This window comes from Amblyomma americanum, chromosome 10 (assembly GCF_052857255.1).
Source record: "Amblyomma americanum isolate KBUSLIRL-KWMA chromosome 10, ASM5285725v1, whole genome shotgun sequence".
Taxonomy (NCBI): Eukaryota; Metazoa; Arthropoda; class Arachnida; order Ixodida; family Ixodidae; genus Amblyomma; species Amblyomma americanum.
The window spans coordinates 89,624,068-89,650,525 of record NC_135506.1 but is presented as its reverse complement, the minus strand read 5'-3'; the positions used below and the strand labels follow the sequence as shown (position 1 = coordinate 89,650,525).

Below are 26,458 nucleotides of genomic sequence, written 5' to 3'. Positions count from 1 at the left end.
ATCATGTTTGACTCTGCTTTCGTTATGGCATTTCTGACACTGATTTGCTAAGATATGTCTTATCCCCCGCTTTCATTGCTCACCTCTTGAATCTTCAGTCTCTTTTTTGGTATTATGCTTTGCTTGTTATGTTTGGCGTATCCTATCAGTTGGACAGAATATCTGATTGTACCCTTGGCGGCGGTATGCTGGTATGAACTGCGCACGTGGCATATCTTTCTTCTTTTGGTTTTGTACTCTTTCTGTTGGCCAACACTGGTGTATATTCAAGTTGCCTTAGTTGGAAATTGCGCTCTGTACTTGTCGTATGTGTTACTTTGCTGTGTCCTGTGTTCTTTGCCCAAGTACATTCTTTGTTAGAAGTACACAGTGAGCGCATTCATTGCACCTTGTGCACTGCTTTCATTGCGCTTCCCTTCTGTGAGCTCTCCACGACGACGGCCAAGTGAACTTCGAACAAAAACTTTAAAACGGCCAACCCTCCTCAGTAGGCGAGCGCCCATGACCGTCGCGAAGGCTAGGGTAGACTGTATGCTGGAGGCGCAGCTATGCGTGCTACAAGACTACTATGTCTACCCAGAGCCAGGCTGTTTGCGAAGGTGCTCCTGGTGTTCCTTCGCCGCAGCAGAAACTTTGGCTTGGGTTTACTACAATCTGGAACTCGTGGCGACAGCTGAAATTGCCCTACAAACCCTCTGTTGCCTGTTCTGACATTACTTCATTACTAGTTCCACCCAAGTTGTTTTTTCTTGGTGCATGTAGCGTCCATTCCGTGTCTCTCTTTCTTGGCTTCGTTTCTCGTTGCCTTGATCTCTTTTTATCTCAATACTCCGACGACCCCCAAGCTCATGCCAACCGCTAAATTATGCAAGTGGGAATGCTTCCTAGAAACGAGCACATTTACGTTGCGGCAAGAAGCGACCTTTTTAAAGCGCTACACACGCTTCCAATTTCACACAATCAGCCCTTGTAAAGCCTGGAATCATCTGTTTTATTTTCCCACTTCAAAGGTGACAGGGCAGCGACGCATCACGTGGCTGTGCGATATAGGCAAGTGGTATGCTTCCCTTGTGGCGCTTGATAGCGACAAGCGGACACAGTCCTTATAGCTTGAGGTCGCGTAGATCGCCCAGACAGCGCCTTCGTCGCAGCCCTGTCGCCTTTTTAAGCAGCAGTACACCAGGCTAAACGATCTGTTCGCTGCTATGTGGAACCTTTCAGAGCACCGCAATCGCGGCGCTTTAGTGGATGTGTCACGTGGTATTTCTTGTATTTCACGAGAATTTGCAGTGAGTGAGAAAGAGAAAGCCGATAAGTGATAGATTGAAAGTTCGAAACAGTTCAGTTGCACGTTTCGAAGACTGTTCTAAAACTTTCTCATTGAACGTTTTCGCCTATCTTCATTGAAACGGTTTTGAAACGGTTTTATTGAAAAAGATGCATAGGTAAGATGTACATAAATTGATTATTACAGAAGGAGGTTCCAAGTGAAAACTGTCAGGGGGACCTCCTGTAATTTACTGCATATTTGAAGCAGGATAAACCTATGGCAGATAGCAATTACATAGCAGAAAACAGGTGCAATGGAAACTAAAATTTTGAACTAACAGTTTAGGCATGCTGAATTGCATGCAAACAAACTTAATCTCTATTAATAATGCAATTACGCACAATACAAAAAATGGTGTGAGTTGCTCTATAGAATAGGCAGCAACATGCATATGGTTGCGTCGTCTTAGAGTGCACCGGCATATCTTTAAACCTTGGCTAAATTTAGCTGGGACACCCTAAATATAATAGTAAGCGCTTCCGGAATAATTACAACAAGCTTACAAAATTTTATTGGTTTTATTTCGAAAGTTTTACTCAGACTGCGAGCTTTTAAAACCGACGAATCAGTTCAATCTAGCTCAAGAGTAAATATCTTACACTAAGCAATTTGCAGCACCATTTCAGTATGACAGTGAACCAAAAATCAAATGCGTAACCTAGTAAAGACAAATTACTGGTATTTAAGCAATTTAAAAAATAGCAATAATGAAGTAGCTTAAACAGAACTCGGATGTCGCAATTTACTCCTGATTCCCCACGCGGCTCATGGACAACCTTACTTCAAGGATATGCATTTTGTGCGTTCATATTAGTCTGTTGCCGGCACCACGCTGCTTACTAGATAAGTAGTTTGTCATGTATACGACAATAATGCGATTTGGTAAGCATTCTACAAGGCGGTGACGAGGGGCTCAAATTTGTTTCTTCCGCCATGGATCCCCGCTTCAATGGCCATGCTGTAAAACATAGATGACGAGTCAGAGAGTAGCGTCTGTACGGTGTCGAATTCTCGGACCTTGCCGTCTTCCATCACGAGTATCCTGCAATTCAGTATGATGGATGCGCAGTTATTAATAGGAACCCGATTATGGGAAAAGCAAACTAAGTAATGTATATGCATTTAACGCTTGACAGACTAATTTCAACGGCCGTGTGCAGCCTCTGTGCTAATACAGCATATGAACAGACCTTTCGCGCTTTATTAACTCCGTGCCACTTATAATTTACTCCTCCCTATTCTATAGCAGTCTTATATATATATATATATATATATATATATATATATATATATATATATATATATATATATATATATATATATATATATATATATATATATATATATATATATATATATATATATATACCACTTATTTTCAGGTTCCGATGAGGAAATTCAACAGACCTGCTACTTTAAATATAGCATGGACTTTTTCCAGGCCGAATATGTATAAACACTCATATTTTACACTTAATTTTTATGTACCTGTAGGCTGGCTACGGCGAACGGTATCAAAATCAGACTTACATCACCCGCTTTATTCGCTGTCACTCAGGTTGTCTGGTTCTGAGCGCAATGCGATGGGTTTTATTTTAGCAGCGACCTACCCTGTTTGACCTGTGTCAAAGGCAAACGCACTTATGTAATGAGGCTCTGGTGCGTACCTCGGTGTTTGAAATTAGTTTCTATCCTAGAGCGCTACAGTGCTTGTCAGAGCCGCTTGTTAGAGTTTTGCTCGTGAGAATCCTTTATGATTGATCGCCTTTTTTTTATAGTTGCACCTACATCCAAAACACGGAAACTTCTGATCAGCTGCTGCTCCCTGTAAGAGGATGCCGGCCCTTTTTCCCAGCTTACCGGTCGTAGTCGAGGACTGTGTGAATGCGGTGGGCGATGGTGAACAGCGTGCACTGCGCGAAGGCGGTTCTCAGCGCCGCCTGGATGAGACGATCTGTGTCACCGTCCATCTGTGACGTGGCCTCGTCCAGCATCAGGATCCGCGTACCCCGCAGCAGGGCTCGGGCGAGGCAGACCAGCTGCCGCTGGCCCACGCTATGATCAAAAATACGAAAGTGCGCACACATTCGCTTAGAAGTGAAACTGCTTCGATAGTTTATGTATCTCCAGTTCTGTCTCAAACTGACTCATACACCTGTATACCGAAATAACAAAGAAATAAGCTTGAGGGGTTCAAATCCCAAAACTTTCCAAAACTACTGCCAGATAACTTGGCCTTATAAAATCACATGAAATGTCCATCCCCACCATCCTACCAGAAGCAACGACACACACGCACGTTCGAAATTAGAGGATGCCTGAGTAGTGTCGAACCATCGCCAAATCTACTTCATTCCTTAACTCCAAGTCATTCAGTACGGGGCACAACGCTTCGTCACGTCACATCCTACCTGTCGGCTAAGTGTTATTGATATTAATTTATATCTCAACCCTTAGGAAAATTTTTATCCTTCGTTTCCTGCAAAAATTATTGTTGAGTTTTCCAGTACTTTGTCACAACCTCTTCATGGCTCTTACCTTCAACTCGCTCATTGTTTATCACCTTAAGCATATACGGTGTTCGCGTTGCTCAAACAATGCTTTTCGCAAATTTTTCTTCCTAATTCGTAAAAGAAAAGAATAATCTGCTTGAACAAATTGTTGCTGCGACTAATCTTTCAAGAATCAGGCAGTTACAAAGACCACCCACACTTCATCAACAATTTTCACTCCTCCAGCTTCCACAGTTACCAAGTAACGCACCGAAATACGCCTGCATTACTGCATGATTTCGTATTATTCTGTGTTTCTACAAGTTTTTGGCATTTTTTTCTGGTCCGAATATAATACGTACGATATCTCTCATTTTATTCTAGGTAACTGTGCCCATGTTCTGCTAATTATTTCCATTTTGTACACTTACGCCCACTCAAGCTCCTGCTTGTCACTTACCTAACGGAACATTTAAAGGCATATAAATGATGATAATAGATATGAGGTACGCAAGCTTACGAGGCAAGATGATCAATTTCATTCAGTAACTATCGAGGGGTGAACACAGGATGGAGGAGAACACGTTTATACCCCATTGTTTAGCCCTGCCTAGAATGTTTGCCAGAGTAGCCTGTCTGTATAGATCTGAGTGTAAATGCTAGACTTAAAACTTCTCCATTTCCGTTCACTCCGTTTGTACAAACTTCACTCCATCTCGTCAGTTAAAAAATTTCCAAGCATCAGCTTTATCAAACCTACCGCATACATGCATTCAAGCATACATGCATGCATTCAAGTTTTGAATTGACTGAGACCGAAATGAGAGCCATAAAGGCGAGAAGGTAAATCAAGTCAAAAGGGCTATCTTAGCGAAAGGGGATCACTGGGAATTATTTTGCACCAGAGAGGTAGATTTTTTTGTTTGCAACAGGCAACTTAACATCACTGAGAATAAACATTGCGGCGTTCATGCTCCACCTGTAACCACGAAAAATTCATGGCGCAGGCATGAGTGGCCGTGTGAGAAAAGAAATACTCCCATAACTCTTCTAAGAACCGCTGTAACTATAGAAACCAGAAATGACCCATGCGCCTTAGCTACTTTAATTGTGCCTGCGTTGGTGGCGTTAGTATTTATCCAAATTTAATCCCTCACGCGTCGCTGTGTTGCCTAAACACGCTTATTCTCACGAATATAACCTCAGGACCCTCCTCTTGAGCAGCCGCGAAGATATCTCGCACTTAGTTTTATATAGCAAGATCATTAGTTTAACGACGACACTAGACGCCAAGAGCTGGTTCGTATAGTGACTGGTACTTAACCCCAATAATACATTCGCGTGTCGTTCATTACATGCTGCACCATGATCAAACTCTCGTGCTTTGGAGCAGTGAAGAAATTAATGTGATTATAAAAAATTCAGGAGGCACTTTGTTCACCTAAAGTGCGGTGAGGCGAAAGCCATTAGCGCGGTGTTGCTGCTTGTTTCACTGATGTGTGGTTAAGATGTTAAGTAAGTACACAGTTGTTTGTGAATCTTAAATGCTGGAGACACTGGAGGGCATTTGGGAGGCATCCATCTGATTCCACGCCTATCTGCAAACACTCTCCAGCGCCCTAGACATAGACAACTACATATGCGCTGGCAGGAAGTAGCGTAGTCGTTAGCTCGCTCAGCTACGGAACGGAAGGTTGGGGGCTCGAATCCCATCGTGCACAAAGAATTTTTTTTCTTGTTGAGGAGTGTCACGGACGGACGGACGGACAGACACCGCAAGTATGAGCCATTAAAGGCTTTCGCCTTCATACGGAGAGGGGATTGGGGGGGTTGGAATTACGAAGTTTACGGAGATAAGCTGGCGCAGGACAGGGTTAATTGGAGGGTATGGCGTATGTCTGTATCCTGCAGTGGCCGTTTTCAGGCTGCTGCTGACTCTGTTTTCAGGCTGGTGCTGACAGTTCGGCGGCGGTGCACTTACAGCACCGATCTGATCGCCATGCATTCCTTGCCTTCGCAGTACTCCAAATCGCATAAGATTATGAAGGCCCATTTTCGCCGAAGATTGCCACGCGTTCATCGGATGGTGCGCCTGCGCTGGAACCCTGGTCCCGTGACTAACTCGACAGCGGCGCCCCGAAGACAACGCACGCTATAAAATAGGCCACACAGACTGCATTACACAGTTGGGCGGCGGTGCACTCAGAGCACGGTTCTGATCGCCATCCATTCTTTGCCTTCGCGAGTGCGGAATTTTATACTACAAATTTTGTAAATCCTTGTAGTGCACTGCTGCCGAACAATCCACTTCTGTTACCTGTGCTGTATTGTGCATGTGCTTTCATGTCTAAAGGCGGGAAAAGATACTAGAAAAAGCACTGCTAAAATGGGAGGCGTGCCTTCGGAACAGGACACCACAAATATAAAAGATTTGCGTAAGATGACAAAGGCTCTCGAGAATTTGAGGCGGGACTTCAGGGCAGAAATGCGGAAGCTTAAGAAAGGTGTATCTTACTGCACTGATATTTGCAATGATGTCAAAGATACTACTGATGAGATCAAGAACTTGAGGCGTGAAACGCAGGAATTGCTCAAGCAGAACGCTGAACTGAAAGACGAAAACGCTCCATTATCACAAAGATGTGAAGAGCTCGAACAATACTGGCGCCTGAAGAACCTCGACATAGAGGGCGTCCCGGATGGAAAATACCCGCTTGCAATGATAAGCAAAATAGGCGAAAGTGTGGGGATAACCATTGACACGACGGTTGACATCGACGCGTGTCACTATGTGCGTACAACGCGGATGTCAAGAACATAGTTCTTCATTTTGTGTGACGTATTCAGCGGAATGAGCTGTTGTCAAAGTGCAGAAAAAGAAAATAGACAGCTCAATGCTTGGTCTTGAAGGAACAACTCCGGTTTTTGTGAACGAGCACTTGACTAAAAAAAAACAAGGAACTGCTTTCGGATGCGATTAAAAGGAAAAAGGCCGCCAAATGGAAATATGCCTGGACGACTGGAGGCAAGGTGCTTGTACGTAAAGATGGACTCCGACATAATTCACATTGCTCATGAAGGAGACTTACATAAAATCAGCTCTTGAAGACTAAATTGAATGTGAATTAATTGCCTTTCCTTTTTCAGGATGATACCCTCAGAGCATAACTGCAGATACTACACAGTCGACGCTTTCAATCGTGAGTTTTCTTGTGGCAAGTTTTTTTCTGCATTACATGCAAACTGTAGAATCCTTCGACCAAAGGCAGACGACATTTCTGTTTGTTTTCTTTTGCATTCGTTGTCAGTCAACATCAATATTTTAACGTTTACTGATACATGGCTTTCAGACAATGACACAAAACCAAGTTTTCCAGGTTGTCGGTATATTTTCGTATGATTTTAGTGATCATCTGCCAGGTTTTTTTTTTGCTTTTCTCAATTACAAAACCCTATGACAAGCAGAATAATAAAAGAGAAGGTAGGCGAGCCATAAACCTTGAAACGCAAAAAAAAAAAATTTTCCACTTGGCCGGTTTGATTGACTGGAGTGAGGTATACATTGTGGAGATAGAGCATACGAGAAATTCTTTTCTCCAGTACGCGCTTCATACAAAGCCGCATTTCTTGTATTACAGCCGTCCGGTCGTAATAGAAAACACAAGAAACCTTGGATTAATTTTGAGCTTTATCACAGTATTAAAATAAAAAATACGTTGTTCGAAGATTTTGTTCGTTCACGAGATCTGAATACATTGACAGAGTTTAAGAAGTACCGGAATGCTTCAACGACCGAGTTAAGAAAAGCAAAAAGTACTACTACCAGAACCTTTTGGAGGGCATATATAATAATCAGCGACGAATATGGGAGCTTGTGAACTCGCTCACTTCAAGAACAAAAGCTAGGAATAGTATTTCGCAGTCGATGGTAAAACACTCATCGGTGAACAGCTAGCTGATGCAATGAACACACATTTTGTGGAAGCTGGCTCCTACAATATCACGAGTGCAACTGTCCGCGACGACACTATGCCAGTGGACACAATATTGAGTCACTCCCTTTTCCTAAGGCCTACTGATCCAAGTGAAATTTCAAGTATAATCGGCAAGCTTAAAAATAATATATCTTCAGGGGTGGATGAACTTCCAGTGGACACAATATTGAGTCACTCCCTTTTCCTAAGGCCTACTGATCGAAGTGAAATTTCAAGTATAATCGGCAAGCTTAAAAATAATATATCTCCAGGGGTGGATGAACTTCGTCCTAATGAAATAAAATTAATATCGCCTTTGATATGTGAAGTTCCCAGCCACATAATTAACCTCACTCTAAGAACGCGTATTTCCTAAACAATTAAAAATCGGCAAAGTTACTGCAATGTTAAAAGAAGGTGGTACAATTTCTTTATCTAACTACCGACCTATTTCAGTACTCCCTGCAATATCTAAAATATTTGAAAGCGTCATTCTTGAGAGAATAGTTTCATTTTTTGAAAAGCATCAGGTGATAACTCAATGTCAGTATGGCTTTCGCAAGCATCGGTAGACAGAACAGGCTCTCGTACACATCAAATACAGGATAATTGAAAACATGGAATGCAGAAAATATACACTAGCTTTGTTTTTAGACATTGAGAAAGGTTTTGATTCCATACAGTTCGATTTATTATTCAACAAATTGTCAAGATACGGTTTCCGAGGTATTATACTAGATCTTCTAAATAGCTATCTGAATAATCTTTTTCAGTTGGTGAAAATTAATGATGCATTATCAACACTCGCGAAGCTAAAACAAGAAGTACCACAAGGATCAATATTGGGCCCATTGCTTTTTAATGTCTATATCAATGACATTGTCAAAATAGATAGTTCTGCTCAAACCATAATGTATCCTGACGATACCAATGCCTTCTCTTCGCATAACCTAGTGACACTAGAATCTTCTGTAAATGACTACCTTGTGCATCTTTCAAACTGGTTAAGCACGAACAGGTTAAGATTAAACGCCTCAACAACAACATGTCATATTTCGTCCTGCCAACAAACCTATACACCGCAAACTTAACGTGAAATTTGAGAACTCTTTTCTAAGACAAGTTAAGACACAAAAACTTCTCGGGGTTTGGTTTCAGGAAGACTTGAGCTAGTCTGTTCACGTAAGAAACTCCAGTGTAGAGCTTTCCCGCACAGTTGCATGTTTTACCGAATATCTGCGCTCATACCTCTGTTGCTAAAAAAGAACATTTATTATTCACTTTTTTATTCCAAATTAACCTACGGCTTATTGGTTTGGGGCACTACTACACAATACAATTATACTAAGCTTATTACTTTGCAGAAGGAAATCCTGCGCTGCTTTGAATCTTATCGTGGCATGCACAATAGTTAAGAACCGCTCCTCTGTTTAAAAAGCACTGCATCCTGACGGCAGAGCAGATATATTTTTGTTATCTTGGCAATTTAAGTATAGCCGTAATTAAACAGTGTTTTTTTTCTTTTACTGTCGTCTCACAAAAGAAACATAAAACTCTGTATAATACAAATCGACTCTATAAATTGCTCTTATCTTGCTTTTGTGTCGTTTCAAGCACTATTATTCAGTTTCACTGACAACTATATCATTTTTGTATGATTTTGTACAACAGCTATTTGTGCTGATTTATTCATGTAATTTGCGTAGCATCCTGTAATGTGTGATTTGTTATGTGTCATTTCTGTGCAAAAGTATGAGAAATAGGTTTGTGTGCAAGTGTCAAATGTAGCGTTTTTTGTTATCTTTTTGATTACAGGAGGCACACTTTAATATTTGTTCTAAGATTTGTATTGAATCAGTGCCGCTGTGGACCGTCTAGGGTCAGAGGCCTCGTCAGGCACCACCAGCCTTTAGCCTCTGTCCCTGCATCAGGCTCTGTGTTTCGTCTGATGCTGAAATAAAAGAAATAAATATGGCAAGATACGCAACGTCGCAGTATTCACCTTTACTTTCCTCAACAGCCATGTTTCCAACCGCATCCCAACAGCGGCGCAAAGCGTGCATGCTGCGGAAGTACTCATGTGAGCGTGTTTTACTTGCTAATGTATTGCTATATTTCCTCGCAAGGAAGGGCCAGTGCTGTACAATTATTACTGGAGCGTTAACACTCTAGTAATATTACGGCGTAATAAAACGCTATACCGGGAAAAACTCTAAGCTTGAAGGATCCTGCGGATATGTCAGCCCTTGGATTCGCATTTAGTAATAATAATAATCTGCGCTCCAGCATTATCTTGAGAGGCGAGAACAAAAAGGCGCTTCCCTGTAAGCTGGTGTGTCTATTTCTCGACCTCCCCAGGACAGGAGTGAGAAGGTATAACTTCTCTCCGTAAACCCCGCACACACATGCATGCACAAAGGGGGGGGGGGGGGGGGGGGGGGTGAACGGTGAGTACTACCTTTGTCAAGTCAATATAGAGGTACGTAAGTACTCACAGCCATAGGCGCCAAAGCTTCCGACTTAACAGTGCCGAGTCCTGCAGGGTTTAGTATTGTTAGACTATATCCCGTAAGCGCACTCGAGCAGACGCCGCCTAGACTTACGATCACATGGCAAGACGCTCATTCTAAAACGTCTGAGGAAGCAACTTAAAGTGTAACGCACAACCTGGGCATTGCTGAATCATTTTCGGCCTTGTAATTATTATTTTTAAAGAAATAATAAAGGCGGTAGATTTTCAACTGCAGGTTTAAGCGGTGATTTCGGCGCCAGAGAATTTGATATTGCGATCTAAATGTAACGCAGAACCAGGGAAATAAAAAAATATGTGCTTTCTTTTATCTGGTGACGCGAAAAGCGGGAAAACATCTTATGATTGAGATTCAAACTGCTGTCTTACGTGTTCCCAAAAGCGGCGCCAATCCATTACGCCACAGAGCCGATAAAAAAAATAAAAGGGGATACTTAAGCTCCGCCTTAAGGGCATGACTCGAAAGCTTAATGGTTTAATGACCACATATGCAAAATTGGTCATTCGCTACTTAGCTTTCATAGATCCCTAGGAGTCCTCAAATTGCTCCTGGCGCAGTGGTGCAGCGGTTAAGTGATTCGCAACTGCGATGGCCGCTGCTTACACCGTACGGGCTTGTGCGACCCATGTTGCGATTTCCGAGCAAATTACAGATATTAGTCAGTAATTTAGGTGTCACGTGTCACGGTCACGGTCACGATGCTCAGTTTGCTCACAATCCGATAGGCAGGTTGTGATGACGCCACAAGGGAACGTGAACGCAGCCCTCCCAGCCTCCTAGGTTGCTTGTATGGGAACTTTTCGTGGATTTTTTGCTCCCAGCGAATGACAGACGGAGACGCTCAATTTTCTCTGACACGAGCACCTTAAGGATGTTTCTGGTGTTCCTTTCCGTTCGCATAGAAATTATATGCTATCTTCCGTGAGGTAAGGTTGCTGTGTCTGCGACGTCCTCGTCGGCATCCCTGGCTCTAGAGCGCCTATGGGATTTGGATAGCCAACCTGCGCCAGGGTTTTAAGCAGTGGAGCGCGAGAGCCCATGCGCATAGACCGGGCGGCTTCGATGGTTCCGCGAGAACTTCAGTCCACTACTGTGTGGGAATGCAGCAGGTCGGGGTCACTGGAGCACTTATTAAGGTTGCGGGGTGACTTAAGAGAGTGTGGCGCAGCCAGCCGTTATATACAGTGTCGACAGGTTACGAGGAGGAGCAGGCGTTAAAGGCGCTCAAAAAGTGCAGGACAAACAGTTCTGCTCTGTCGTGTGGGGATGTTACTGGGCTATTTTGGATCTTCCTTCGCCTTCTGGGCAATGTTGCGGGCGTAGTTTCTAAGCGCAACTTAGATTGCCGACTTCAATGTCCACGCTCGAGCATAGTCCGACCACCCTCCTAATGAGCGCGCGTTTACGGAAGGCTGCCTTGATATTTTTTCAGACCCAGAGGCCCTTTTCCGCCAAGAGCGCATAATCGAGTGGAGTATGTTTTTATTCTCAGTAGGGGTGACGAAAAAGCAAATAAGCTCAGGGTCTCAGAGGGAGTCTTCAGCTCCTGTTTCATGCACCAAGGTGCGAGATGAACCAGTACGGCTCCGTTACAGCGCTAAATTTCAAGTAAGCGCCAGGCTTTTCGGGCGAAGAGGCCCTTTCGAGACACAGGCGTTGCAAAGCACACCTCCACAGCCGCTACTACTCACACAGGTCGCTTCTACTCACGCCAAAGAACACGACGCAAGCAGCAGAGAACCTTCGTGATGTCAGAAGAGAAGTAGACTAAGTTGAAAAATTTGTCACTAAGGTTGTACGTATTGTCGTCTGTGTCATTGCCCAAAATTAATTCAACAGAGGTCCACCAAGCAATGTTAGCATTCAAATCAGCGAATATCAAGACGTCGCGGTACAATTAAAAATGGGTACGTTTAAGTTAGACACCTAGTAGTCTGTTGGCGGCGGCGCGTGTCGACAGTGGGAAATAGGCGCAGCCGAGCAGTTACAGGTGCGTAATGCAGTAGCATCTAAGAATATTGTTTTCAGGTCGGCCTGCTCGACATCTCGCCTTCTTATGAATGAGGTGTGAGCCACAGTGGCGACCAGTATGCCCCTTCACCTGCCTTCTCGTTCTGGGCGTTAAATGTACATTGAGGGAAGTATCTCACTGTCGCGCACACTGGAGTCCGACCAGGTATCTGTGACCAGCAAGATCGAGCTGTCTGGCAGAGGAGCTGCGGATAGTTTACCAGAAGCGATAATCATACTAGCGCGGAGCCGGGGTCTTAAAAGCAAGAATAGAAGAAGTAAAATGCTGAACACCAGAAAAATAATGGCTAACCTAGGCAGGAAGCCAGAATCAGAGGCACCAGCGTCACTTTCGTATAGTGCATGAGTGTTTTGAGAGCTCGAGAGGGCCACAGCTGTGTGCGCTGCCGAACAATCCATTGGCCGGAATGGTTCCCTCACTGAGTAAAAAAATAGTGGGCATAAGCTTACTGGCTCAGCGCTTTAATTGGCGAAAGCTGACTGTCATCAGCCGCCGAGAGGCCTGGAGCCTCACCATTGCCTGTCTCTACGCTCACGTTCATACTCGGTGTTCTTCTGCTTGCGGTCTCGGTTCGACCGTGTTCTCAGCACGCATCACATACTTGGAGGGCCAGCTTTGAAATAAGAGTGCCCCATTGCCAGTCTAAATTATTTTCACTCGAGAACCTTCCCTCGATTTGAGTAAAGTAAAGGCGCATAAATGGCTCACTTTGTCGGCGGACACCTGAACCGGGTAGTGACAAAAAAGTCGGGAAGGGTGAAACGTGGCTGCTGTGGCCGGTACTAAGGAGGACAAGGAGAAAACATTTATTACTGTACTGTACTCAGTGGTTAGAGCGCTCGGCTACTGACCCGGGGCACCCGGGTTCGAACCCGGCCTCGGCAGCCGCGTTTCGATGGGGGCGAAACGCAAAAGCGCCGTGTGCTGTGCGATGTCAGTGCACGTTAAACATCCCCCGGTGGTCGAAATTATTCCAGATCCCTGCACCACCCCACCTCTTTCTTTGTTTCTTTCATTGTTTCCTTCCTTCTGTCTTTCCTTCTTTTTTCTTTCTCTCTTTCTTTGTCTCTTTCTTTACTTCTGTCTTTCTTTCCTTCTTTCTTTCTTTCCTCCTTTCTTTCTTTCTTTATTTGCTTCCTTCCTTCCTTTCCTTTCTTTCTTTCTCTATTTCTTCTCTCATTCCCACTTTTATCCCTTCCCTTAAAGCGCGGTTGAGGTGTCCGCCGTGATGTGAGGCAGATACTGTGCCATTTCCTTTCACCAACAACCATGCTATAGTGCCTAGCCATGCCAATGCCATGCCGTCGCTGCCGGTGCTGTGTGGACCACGGCCTGCTGGGCCTCCATGTCCGAGCTGGACGGGACCGCCTCCCAACCCTCCCTAGTTGGCTGACTTATAACGCCTATATCTGCATGGCAGGCCCACACCATGTTATGTAGTTTAGCATACTGCCCGCAGAGTTTGCACCTGCACGTGAATGTAGGGTCCGCGTGTTTTAGTATGGCGGGATTAAAGGAGATCCAGTTTGGAGCCGTCTAAGCTGGCACTCCTCGGTTCTGTCATGTCCATTGGCGGGTCCCAGGATGTACCCTCCGGCTGAGGCGTAAATGGTTTGTAATATCCGCATAAGAGATTTGCGAGATAGACCAATCCGGTTCTGCCGCGGCAATCATACCAATCTCGCTAATCTCTTGGGCCGGCATTAAAATAGCGTTGATTGCGGGTGGAGAGAGAGAGAGAGAAGTTGTTGCCAGGAAGCAAGAAAGGAAAGTGCACAGGCCTGCCCACTGGCTCAAACCGAGCCACAATCGCTACCACGTGCAGATAGTAGGAGAGTTGAAAGATGGGATAGGAAGACAGGATAGTAAAGACGCGCTATAGACAAGGCCGATCCCGGAGGTAGTGCAATACCGGACCAACCGGTGGCGGGAGTGAAGCATCCTTCAAACTCTCCGCCACATTTCCAAAAATAAGTCCAATTGGACCCATAACAGATACTCTACGGGGTCCGGACCTCTTGCGGGTGGAGTGCAGTACGGAACTGGGAAGCTCTGCGCACGACCAGAGACTCATGCCGGATTCAGAGCGCCAGTTGTTCTGCATCATGCACTGCCCCTTCGAATCCTTTCCGGCACAGTCCCCAGTTAACTAGCTTGAAGCAAATTAGTCAGTCTGTTCCTAGTACAGCCTTTTTGGAAGTTTTGAACACTATGCAAGAAGTGATCTTGACCCTCCGCAGTATTTGAGAACGAAAAAGGCGCAAAACTAGTTCCCTTTGCACGTGGACACAAGCGCGCCGAGAGAAACACGAACGCTAGCTGGAAACAAGCTTTCAGCCGCCGTTCGTGCTGCCACTCTATCTCACATATTCTGGGCTTGCCCTCAGAACTCCCCTCTTCGAGGTTTGCAGCTCTCGAAACCAGACCAATGGGAGGCCGCATCGCTCAGTTCCGACTTGCACATAAAGATTCGCGTTGTGACAAGAGCCCTAGCAGTCCCCTAGCGCCACGGGCTCATGGCCACTTGTTAGGGCTATCCTCGACATTACCTGCTACTTTTCTCGACGGAATAAAGTTTATGCTCCTCTCACTCACGACGTGGTTGAGGTACGTTCATTGCCAAAGTGAGCCAGTTATGCGTGTTTCCTTTTATCAAGCACGACGGAGTCTAGACTGGCAATATCATTCCCTGTCTAAACTCTCTCTTGGCTTTGAGGAAAGGAAAGGCACCTTTGTGGCTCACTTTGTAGGTAGACACTTGAACCGCATAGTGAGAAAATGCAAAACCAGCCCGCGAAATGTTACGCGCAACGCGTTGCGGCTGGTGTAGTGTCCCACTAAATGGCTTATAACAAAGGTTTTAAAGCTCTCGCTATAAAATAAGGAACTTATTTGTCATAGAATTTATCGCTATTATCGTTTCCTCAATGTGAATTGAGAATCGATTTTGAGGAAAGGAAATGACGCAGTTACTGTCGTGCATATCTCGGTGGACACCCTAATCGCACCGTAAGCGAAGGGATAAAGGAGGGAGTGAAAGAAGAAAGGAAGAAAGAGGCGCCGTAGTGGAGGGCTGAAGAATAATTTTGACCACCTGGGAATCTTTACAGTTCGCTGACATCTGCGTTTCGCCTCCATCTAAACGCGGCCGCCGCGGTCGGCTTCGAACACGTGTATTCCGGCTCAGTAGAGCCTAAACCACTGAGCTACCGCACCATGTTTACTCGATGCGCCAAGCCATTTTACCACTGTAAAGGGACGCGCACGGCACCCCCGCACAAGTAATTTTCCCTAACTGTTTAAGAGACCAGGGCAATTGCAGGATGTTAACATGCATGACATGCATGTTAACTCATGAGGTGCATGTGCCAAAGTTCGGACGCGGAAAAGGTAACCAGGCTGCAGTAGTATATGCCGGGAGCGGTGTTGTGTTCCGCATCGCTGGAGTCGAGTAGGGGGAAGTGAGGTAATAAGCTGCATGGGTCAAAACGATACACTTCAGGACTTGACGCCACAAAAATTTCGAAAGTGATATAAATTCAAGTCCATATTTAACTGCCATGACCTATGATGCGCCTTAAAAACTAAGCATCTTGGATTAATTTAACAAATTTAATGTGATTGGCAATTGGTCTAATCCCACCCAGAGTTTAATAATTCTAGTGCTTTGCGTTGATCAGACATATTAATTTTAGCATCGAGGTGAACATGGTACAAAACACAGGTTGGCGTTCTTAAGCTCCAAACTAACGATGATAATTTTACTGTTTCCTCTAAAGCTTTCGGTTTGTTTCTTCGCTCTGTGGGATTTTTCAAATATACAGAAAGCACTTACTGCCGACGGGCGAGAAAAGAAGATAAGAATCGTTTGGAGTATCAAGCAGCGGCGATACCACAAAGCGTTTCTATTTCCTAAAGACACCCACCACAGAACAGCATGAAAAATGATGTAGTGTGAATTAAGGGCTGGAATTCCACTAATTTTATCTGTAATCTAAGTGGCCCACTCTTTAAGGCGTGCACGGCTGGTCACTTGTGGAATAAATTCAGACAATGGAACAAGCTGAGCTCTGAGTGACCTACCAACGCGGAAAAGACTCGTGTTAGCGTACTACAAATATAATACGCTCGGTTATCCCTTCAACAGAAACAAAGACAAGGAGCAAATAAAGTGAAAATAAATTATAGAAACGCTCTTACAAAAGTCGCAACTAAGAGAATCCCAGAGAGAAGCAGCACGCAAACCATAGATGTAGAACAGCTTAGCCTTTAGCGTGTCACAAAAAAATTACTCCTCAGTTATTTCTGTATAATCTTTCTTACTCGGATCTGCTCACAACGATTGTGTAGGCAGCCATGAAGGAAATGTCATGTGAGTTCATTGCATGACTGCGTAATGCACAACTTTGGAAGGACGCCGCAGTTTGTCACATGCGTTGTCTCATTCTGCCCCAGAGGTTGGGGCAAATTGTAACGTTTCCACTTTCGAACATCGTAAAATTTTACTTCGCTCCACTTTAGCTGGCTTCATCGTAGCTAGTGTCACGACAGTCATGACGGGAGCAAGTAACTATGCAAACTTATTTCTGTGATCTTTGTGCATAATAAAAAGCAGGCGATGATATTTCAGTTTGGTTCGCATTTTCCGCCTTGTCTCCCAACCTAAAAGAATGCAATGATATTTCAGTTTGGTTCGATTTTTCCGCCTTGTCTCCCAACCCAAAAGACTGCATATCGCACTCATATTTTCTACATCGTCCAAAATTATTTAATGTCTATAGTTAATATGGAACGAATTTCTCTTTGTGAGCAACATTACCGTAAAAGCAGAAATTTTCCCCCACGTCTGCCATTGTTTCCCCGACTACCCTCCGAGCGCTGCAGTTTCATACCACTTTCCGATTAAAGGGCAACTGTAGAGAATTGAAAGATGTCCCGTCCGGCGGTGCTAAGTTTCCAGCTATGAAGCTGCTTCTTCAAGGGTCCAAACGAATGCCGTCGAAGATGAAGCTCACGAAGCACTTATCGGCGGCATCGCAATACTCTTTGCAGCATGTAGACGAAGGCAGCGGACATCTGAAATTTCAGCAACATTGACGTCATCACGAATTTTTCGGCACTCCTACAACGCAGTGAAGAGAAGCCTGAACATCGCTGCGGTATTAATCGGTGATTGCATCGCCATATTAAATTCTAGGATAAAACTACTCTGCATGATCAACCTAGAACTTCATAGATTCGAATTCTTGAATAACTTCGAATTCTCAAAACCCACTTCACCTCCCCTTTAAGCGATACATCAGACATAGTGCAAATTTCATTGTGTAAAGTTACATTGTCAAATGTAATCTGTGTAACTGTATTTTTTTTAATTCTCTCACAGTTATTCTATGAATAAGTTAGTGTCCGGCGCGATTGTGATGTCACATATAATTTTACGTCCTAGATTTCCTGGAAAATTCTGGTTGGCGTCATTTTCTGCTATGTTACGCAGTTATTTTTGCTCTTCAATTTACTATCTATTTTCGTAAGAGTGCATGCAAACACTGACATAATGTGAGCTTATGTTTCACAGACACCGAGTCGGTGTTTTTTTGTCACAACCGTCAAACCGGTGTCGTGAGGCTCTATCAAGTTGTCCTTCGAGACAGCTTTTTACTTATTTCTCTTGGATTATGAACTTCGTAGTTGATGCGAATGAACCTCAACTCAATTAAAATAAATACTAAAATTTTTCGCAAATATTCGGTAGGGCGTGGTGTCTAGAAGACATAAGAGAACCATAATCTGAACAGTTATGGTTACTAACTGGATCGCATAGCAAGAGCAATTAAGTGGCGGGTGGAAAAATTGTGATCGCAAGATATGAGCACTAGTTTTCCGGAGATAGGTTGTCCGTCAGCGCTGCGAAAGAAGGTCGATTGGTTACCAGTGGAAGCTGCTTTCGCCTAGAAAGGTATACAATCCGGGTGATGGTAAGTCGTAATGAGACCTGAAGTAAAGTGTAACTAAATAAATATGAAAAAAGAGATAGCAGAAACTAGAACCGCGTGTAGCTCATTTCGAAGACTGCAATGCGCCATGTACAAGATACCTTAGTCATGTCATTGGAGAAACTAAAAGTACCTGAGATTGCCGCCGCTATCTGTTGTTTCTAGTAGCAGGCCTTTGGCGTCTGTCGAGACCAGCTTCGCGAGGTAGGATTGCTCCAAGGCCTGCCAGATGTCTCGGTCAGAATGTGAATTCGTAGGATCCAGGTTCATTCGCAGCGTTCCTCTCACCAGGCTTGGATCCTAGGGCACAATGCGTTGATTGAAGTCCATGGTCAAAATATTGAAAGCCCATTCTGTTGACTTAAAACGCCTGCCCAAGCTGTGCAGTAATTTTAGATAAAATGGGCGTTCAATAAATTATTACCACGTCTGACTTTGGGGCCTGCCTAAAGCTTTGGTCATGAGTAAAGTGAAGGCTATGCCATCTTGAACGTGTTGCGCTTTGTTTTTATAAGGAAAATGATAGTATTTAGGTTGTCGTGTCAAACATTTTCCCCGCTTCTCTGTCACGAAATTCTCTGATTGCTGAGAAAGGACACGTGGCCTTGTGGCGTCATCGCAACCTGCCCGAAGAGGCAGGCGGCAACAGGCCCGCCGGATTGTAAGCAACCTACCCACCGTTGAATTTAGAAATTTAATTCATGACTGGTCGAAAGAGGTCACGTGACCTTGAGATGCCATCTCAACGTGCCCAGCGTGGCAGGTGGTACCTGCATCAGGTCGAAAGCCTGGTGGAAAATTTTAGGACCCTGAAAGTTTGCGAGTTGGCGCACCCCGAAAAAATTTAAAGGACCACCATGATTCTGTATGCAGGCCCACCCCAGAAGATAAATTAAGGTGGGTTAGTGAAGACCAGTCACAGGATTAAGGTCGATTAGTGAGTCGGATTAGTATAATCTCATATGAGAAGGGTACTAGAAATATTTACGAGGGGATGACTCATGCATGCCATAAAAGGGGCAATTGAAACCCGTTGCAACAAAAGTTTTGGCAGGAAAAACGCAAGAACTTTAGCACGCACTGCTGACATCATAACAGGCAACCAAAATTCTATTGCATTTTCTTCTTTTAGAATATGTTGAAGAAGGCCCCCAAGTTTTACAGAAGCGGCAACTAAAAATTTTGTTTTTTGTTCATAACAAACACTATGTGCTTAGAATGACCAGAGGGATTTTAGTGTACAGTACAATGCGAACCTTACCGGCATTCCTCTACGAGCAGAAACGTGAAGGCTAACGAAAAGCGTTCGCCTTAACTTAAGCAAAACGGAGCGAGCCAGGGAAAGAAAAACGTTAGGTGTAGCGTTAAGAGACGGGAAGCGGCAGAGTGGGTGAGGGAACATGCGCGGTTTAATGACATCCTAGTCGAAATCAAGAGGAAGAAATGGGCTTGCACACGACACCCAATGCGAAAGCAAGATAGCCGCTGGTCCTTAAGGGTAACGGGAGTGAATTCCAAGAGAAGGCAAGCGTAGCAGGGGGCGGCAGGAAGTTAGGTGGGCGGATGAGATTGAGAAGTTTGCTCCGATACGGTGGGCACATCTCGCAAAGGGACAGGGATAATCGGGGAGACATGGGAGAGGCCCATTGCCCCTGCATTGGGCATAGTCAGGCTGGTGAGGACGAAGATGATAATGGAAGTAAACATCGATTTGATTCGGTTTGCTCAGTATACACTCCCTTCTCTGGAAAAGTGGTGCGCGAAAATGCTTGCCAAGAAAGGCCGTAATTTTTAGCCCGCAGAAAGCAAGTGATCTGTTAAAGAGTAAACAAAGACATAAAGCAAAGCGAAAATAGGATGTTATTTTCTCTAGTGCAGTACAATACGGGAGGTTTGAGTTGAAGAAGGAAGCATATCACGAGTGGTTAATATTTTTATTTTCTGCATATGGACCAAAGCTGTGTTATTATAGGGAGCGCGCGCGGACACCGGTGCTGAAAGGGGGGTGTAAACATGGATAGCACCTGCAGGAATTCTAGGAATATGAGTAGTTTTCTCATTTCACAGTGCACCTATGATGCCATCTCGATATCCCTGCCCGTGGGAGTCACCCCGTTCTAGGGTAGGGCGCAAGAGCGCGACGCATAGGAACACATGAAAGCAAAACTTTCCGAAATATTTCTCACAGAGTACCCATTGAGGCGTTCATTATTTACAGTTGGCCTGTGCTTTTAAAAAGAGTGTGAGCAAGTATGGTATGTCATTTTGAAGCTATCTTTTTAAAATGACTCGATAAACATTGCTGTGAAACCGGTCATACCCCAAAAAGCGCTCTATGCAGTAACCATTTCGCAGAATGGTCAAACCGTTGACCGAAACAGGCTAACTGCTGCCGGCACAGTAGGCAGGAAATGCTTTAGAAATGCTTCGCACACAAATTTGCACTCAGCGCGCGCAATAAAAAATGACAAAAATTACACTGAGGGTCACAGTAAGCGCTCAGCTTAAGAACTATAGGACCAGGGCCGCTATCTGTAAACCTTCATTTTCTTTCAATTCCATTTGGCCTTCTTCCAATGGTCGCTGCTCCCATTACCGTTGAGCGCCAAATAAGACTTCACTCTGGTGGGGATACAAACATGCCCGTGACGCCACCTGCTTGCACAAACGCGTCGCTAGCCCATGTATTAGCGGCCAACCGACGCCCACGAGCGCCGCAGAACGACGTCGCGTTTAAAGGCGCGCGCTTTATCGCTGCCATTTTAGTCTTGGCGGAGGAACTGAGTCCGTGTAACTTAGCCGGACATAGATGTGGCGGCGCAGCGGCCACATTTATGTCCAACTGCTGTCCAACCTGTTGTCGCTTTCGTCAGATTGACGTCACGACCAAATAAAATGTAAACGAAACGGAACATTAGAGAATACGTCCCATGTGAGCACTATAGTCTGTTGGTAATTATGCACGTTGTCAAGACCATAGCAGGCTTGATATCTTGAGTCGCATTGCTGGTTCCCAGTTGTTTCAATTTGGAAGTGGAGGGCACGGAGGAGAACAGAGCGCCTCCATAGCAGTTAGTATCAGAAGAGTGAGTTCTAAACTAATACTAACGCATCCGCTAAAGAGGTAACGCTTTAGATATCAAGAAGGCAGGAATTCCAGGTAGAGCAAAACAGGCTGAATCATTAGCGCGCACTAACCTGAGGAATGACGGTGATGCTGCTGCGAAGTTTGCGGAGGGGCACCTGGGCGATGTCCACGCCGTCGATTATGATGCGGCCTTCGGATGCCCTGAGCATGCGCAGAAGTGCCAGCACAAGCGACGACTTGCCCGCTCCAGTACGGCCCACAACTCCGACCTGAAAGCGAGCATATAAATGCAACGTCGCTGCAATTGGGTGGAAATGTGCGAGCTCTTGATAAATGGCACTAGGTGCACTCTGCGCACCATGCCTGACTGCAATCTAAGCACAAATTAGTCTATATAAAAGTGAAAAGGAAGTAAGCTGTTCTCTAGAACACTTCCTTTATGCACAAGCGCCGGGGCAGATTTCTATAATTAAAAAAAGCACTGCTTACACTTGGAAAAGGAAACAAATTGCATGTTCAAAACATCTAAAGTCCCAGAATTTATGAAGATTTTTCTTAGGTTTCAATCCCCCTATTTTCTAAACTCAAGACCTTCGGCACCGCGTTTAAGTGCCTCACCACATTGCTAACTGCATCAAATTAATATGCTTCTGGGGGGGGGGGGGGGGGGGAACATGCCACAGTTGCTGAGAGTAAACATTCCGTATATGTAGTAATTGAAACCGGCCCCTGGACTGCCTCTGAGAGGGAGTGCGCTGAAGCACAGCATACTCCCTAGTTACTCCAGTGTAGGCTGATTCGTGTTCAAAACGTAGCTCTCTGACTGGGGCCTGCAAGCAGGCCAGCATACGACCTACAGCTCCGTAAGCATAAAAAAGCAAAAATAAGAGAACGTCGACCAGGGCTTCATAAAGAATGTCCTAATGACTTCAGTGCAACCAATCTGTAAATGTGCTATCTCTTACACTTTTTGTAGCGACGTAAGGTCCTAACTGGTCATTATGCGTGTTTGTGAGACATTGAGTGTTTTTTATGTACATTAAATCAGAACCAATCACAGCAGCAAGCTTACGAAATACGGCTAAGATGTGTGCCAGACCTCAGCTTCCACCTCTGACATCTTTCGTTTACAGCGAAGGATGCTCGGAATCACGGTGGAGTCCGGTAGAACATCTTTCTCTGCAGGGCACAAGCTATGCCAGTGAGCAGGTGCTCTTGTAGTTAAGGCAGTAATGCTTTTCAGCTCAGTGATCTACAGACCGACATATAGCGTTCGTTGTGCTTGACTTCCCAGGGCGAAATTTTTTCTTCCAATTCACGCCTACAAACTGACGGTACGTAGCACGAAATAAGCACAGGAAAGAAAAGAAAAAAAGAGCGTGCGCTCAAGTGCTCAGCGAGTGGCATATATTAACAAATGTGGCAGTATTATCGCATTGTTATTGAGAGAAAAAAATAATTGAGATCGATTATTATCAGTTGTATCGTGCATTGAAGTGGTGTTGTGGGTATTAAGGCTTCCTGAAATGGAGCCATCCCTAAAGGCGGTAACAAACACAGAATCAGCTGCACTGTTCTTACTTAGTGCAGTATTCACATAAGTGATTTTAAAGTTACGGCTGTGAATCTGAAACAATTGCAACCACCATAGAAATAAGTACAGAAGTGGTGATTACTTAACCTGAAGTGCAGAATAAGAATTTTAATTTGCCAACCTAAAATTAGTAGAGCAAGGTAAATTACTTCACAGTATATATATGTTTCTTAAAACGTGAGTGCACATGAAGGCCTTAAACCGCTCAACGGTTAATTAAAGGGACACTGAGGAGAAATTGAAGTTGGATTGTATCGATAGAATACCAGCTCCTGATCACAAGAACGCCACTCTTACTGAACACAAAGCTCTTGTAAGGTAGAAAATAATAATAATAATAATTGGTCTTGGGGGAAAGGAAATGGCGCAGTATCTGTCTCATATATCTTTGGACACCTGAACCGCGCCGTAAAGGAAGGAATAAAGGAGGGAGTGAAAGAAGAAAGGAAGAATAGGAGCGGTAGTGGAGGGCTCCGGAATAATTTCGACCACCTGGGGATCTTTAACGAGCACTGACATCGCACAGCACACGGGCGCCTTGGCGTTTTTCCTCCAGAAAAACGCAACCGCCACGGTCGGGTTCGAACCCGGGAACTCCGGATCAGTAGTCGAGCGCCCTAACCACTGAGCCACCGCAGCGGGGCGGGTAGAAAAATAGCAAGAACTAGAATACAGGTATCGCCACCACAGGCCAATAATAATAATAATAATAATAATAATAATAATAATAATAATAATAATAATAATTGGTTTTGGGGGAAAGGAAACGGCGCAGTATCTGTCTCATATATCTTTGGACACCTGAACCGCGCCGTAAGGGAAGGGATAAAGGAGGGAGTGAAAGAAGAAAGGAATAATAGGTGCCGTGGTGGAGGGCTCCGGAATAATTTCGACCACCTGGGGATCTTTAACGTGCACTGACATCGCACAGCACACGGGAGCCTTAGCGTTTTTCCTCCATAAAAACGCAGCCGCCGCGGTCGGGTTCGAACTCGGGAACTCCGGATCAGTAGTCGAGCGCCCTAACCACTGAGCCACCGCAGCGGGGCGGGTAGAAAAATAGCAAGAACTAGAATACAGGTATCGCCACCACAGGCCAATAATAATAATAATAATAATAATAATAATAATAATAATAATAATAATAATAATAATAATAATAATAATAATAATAATAATAATAATAAATCTTTATTACCCCTCAAGGAATACATATATGTTGCCGGGCCTGCCGAAGCCTCTACATGGCTTGTATGGCAGTGCCCAGCAGCGGGGCAGCTCCAGCGTTCGGAGACAATGGTATGCACTTTTTCAATAAAATAAAAGCTTTTAAACATACTGTTAGAGAAAAACACTGAGCCTCAAACTTGTATTTTGCAAGTATGTTAAACAAATGATATATGCATATTAATGCTTTTTTCAATGTTTTCAACATGAACAGGGAGGCAAAATAAAGAAATAAAAATATCAAACATCGAACAATGCCTGGGAACAATAATTGGTTTTTGGGGAAAGGAAATGGCGCAGTATCTGTCTCATATATCTTTGGACACCTGAACCGCGCCGTAAGGGAAGGGATAAAGGAGGGAGTGAAAGAAGAAAGGAATAATAGGTGCCGTGGTGGAGGGCTCCGGAATAATTTCGACCACCTGGGGATCTTTAACGTGCACTGACATCGCACAGCACACGGGAGCCTTAGCGTTTTTCCTCCATAAAAACGCAGCCGCCGCGGTCGGGTTCGAACCCGGGAACTCCGGATCAGTAGTCGAGCGCCACGGTCGATGAAAAGCTATGATGGCACGATGGTCGGTGATCGTACAAGGCAGCACTTGTGTATTCGCACGCTTGCCCGGCGAAACGTTCCCGGCTGTGCCAGTCAACTTCGAACTACTTAACGGAAATCGTTTATTGGGGACGGGAGACAATGTACATGGCAGTTCTGAAGAATTGCTGATGGCCTAGCTCTGTTAGGCCAGGATATACCTAGCGAAAGCGCGGAGTATTCTGCATCAAAAGAGTGCATTCACTAGATGCGCCTTTATTGACGGCTGTAACTTGAGCCGTCGTGGCGGAGTGGCAGCGTCTCCGCCTCAAACGCCGAAGGCCCTGGTTCGATTGTGAATATCGGCACAGGACTTCTGTTCTTTTATTCAATGAGTGGGCGGGGGGCCTCAGTGGCTCCCATGGATGCCGCCGCCGAATATGTTGGTTAGCGGTTAAGCGCAGGCTCTGTTAAGGCGCGTTTATGCTGCGGCTTAGCGCGCGCGCGCGCTGCACGGCGAAGTCACGTCGGTCAAAGCGAGACACTCTATACTCCAACTGCGCTTGACCGCAGACGCGTTCGGTGCCTTCGGCGCACTCTGACCGCACTGGCGGGGAGATTGAAGCATGTATCTATTTCGCGCCGAGTGCGCCAGCCGCCGCCGGCCCGGCCAGACTAATTTGGCTATGCGGCGAGGTGCGCGTCATATTCAATAGCTGCGGCAGTTGGGCGGAGCTGTTCTTTTCGAGCTCGGCTATTTTAATTCATTCACAGTAAATATCTGAAGGTACATGCAAGTTGGCGAGAGAGCCAGATCCAGTGGACCCGTTGGATCTAGCGGAAGCCGTTGAAGCGTCGTGAGCCGTCTTTGGTTTCAAGCCGCAGACTTTAAACGCGACCGCCCTCGAGCACCCATTTGTTTTTTCTGGCAAAAAATAAATAACTTGGTTCTTGCAACTGTGGGAGACCTCGACGCCGCCTGCGGCGCCGTGCAAGAAATCACAATCCGTTGGCCTAAAAGCCCCGGCCAGCCTCCGATGGGCGCAAGGCGCCGACATTGTCCTGGCCCCTTGCGACTCTCCGCACTGGGGTGATGATATTTAGTTTGCAATGGCGGCTCTCTGAGGAAGGGAGAAACCACCCGCCGGCGCCTAACCTAACCGTGCTTCCTCAAAAGCATCGCACGCTCTGTGGGGCTGAGGTCGCTGAAATGCAGGCCAGAGTTTTTGCGAGAACTACGTCGTCGGGTTCGGGAACGGAAATCCATCGTAACGCTGGCAAGACGCCGGTGCAAACGTAAACGAAGCGACGGTGGCGACCGCCGATAGATGCCTTCAACGTGCGGCGGCGGTAGTTTTTATTTCGGCAGCTGCTACACCGCAACGCTAGACGCCAGAAATCACGGAGTCTCCGTTTACGTCACGTTTCACGTCACTACGTTCTGTGTCGTCATAAGAGTTCTCCGTGTCGTTATAAGAGTTCTCGAGTTTTAATCGGAGCGGCGCGAAAAAACGTTTCAACTTCGAATCCAAATTTCTTCGAAATAAATGCATCTTTCGCTCCCGGACAAGCGTCAACAAAGTCTTGAAATGCCGAACTATCAGATATTGCTAACAAACAAATTTTGATAGGGTTCTCCCCAGTGTTCCTTTAAACATCAAA

At 45.1% G+C, this 26,458-nt stretch overlaps 1 protein-coding gene and 1 pseudogene across 1 annotated transcript in view; both read right to left on the bottom strand.

The window, feature by feature from the left end:
• Window positions 1-2,095: 2,095 nt before the first annotated feature.
• Window positions 2,096-26,458, bottom strand: part of LOC144106454 (ATP-binding cassette sub-family C member 3-like) — a 124,538-nt gene continuing 100,175 nt past the window's right edge. Inside the window, exons 21-24 of the mRNA XM_077639273.1 lie at window positions 21,551-21,709; window positions 18,486-18,652; window positions 3,191-3,385; window positions 2,096-2,372 (exon numbers count right to left, since the gene is read on the bottom strand). Coding sequence (XP_077495399.1) covers window positions 2,222-2,372; window positions 3,191-3,385; window positions 18,486-18,652; window positions 21,551-21,709 — 672 coding nt within the window. The 3' untranslated portion in view covers window positions 2,096-2,221. The remainder of the gene's footprint in view (window positions 2,373-3,190; window positions 3,386-18,485; window positions 18,653-21,550; window positions 21,710-26,458) is intronic.
• Window positions 14,238-14,413, bottom strand: LOC144108958 (U2 spliceosomal RNA; annotated as a pseudogene).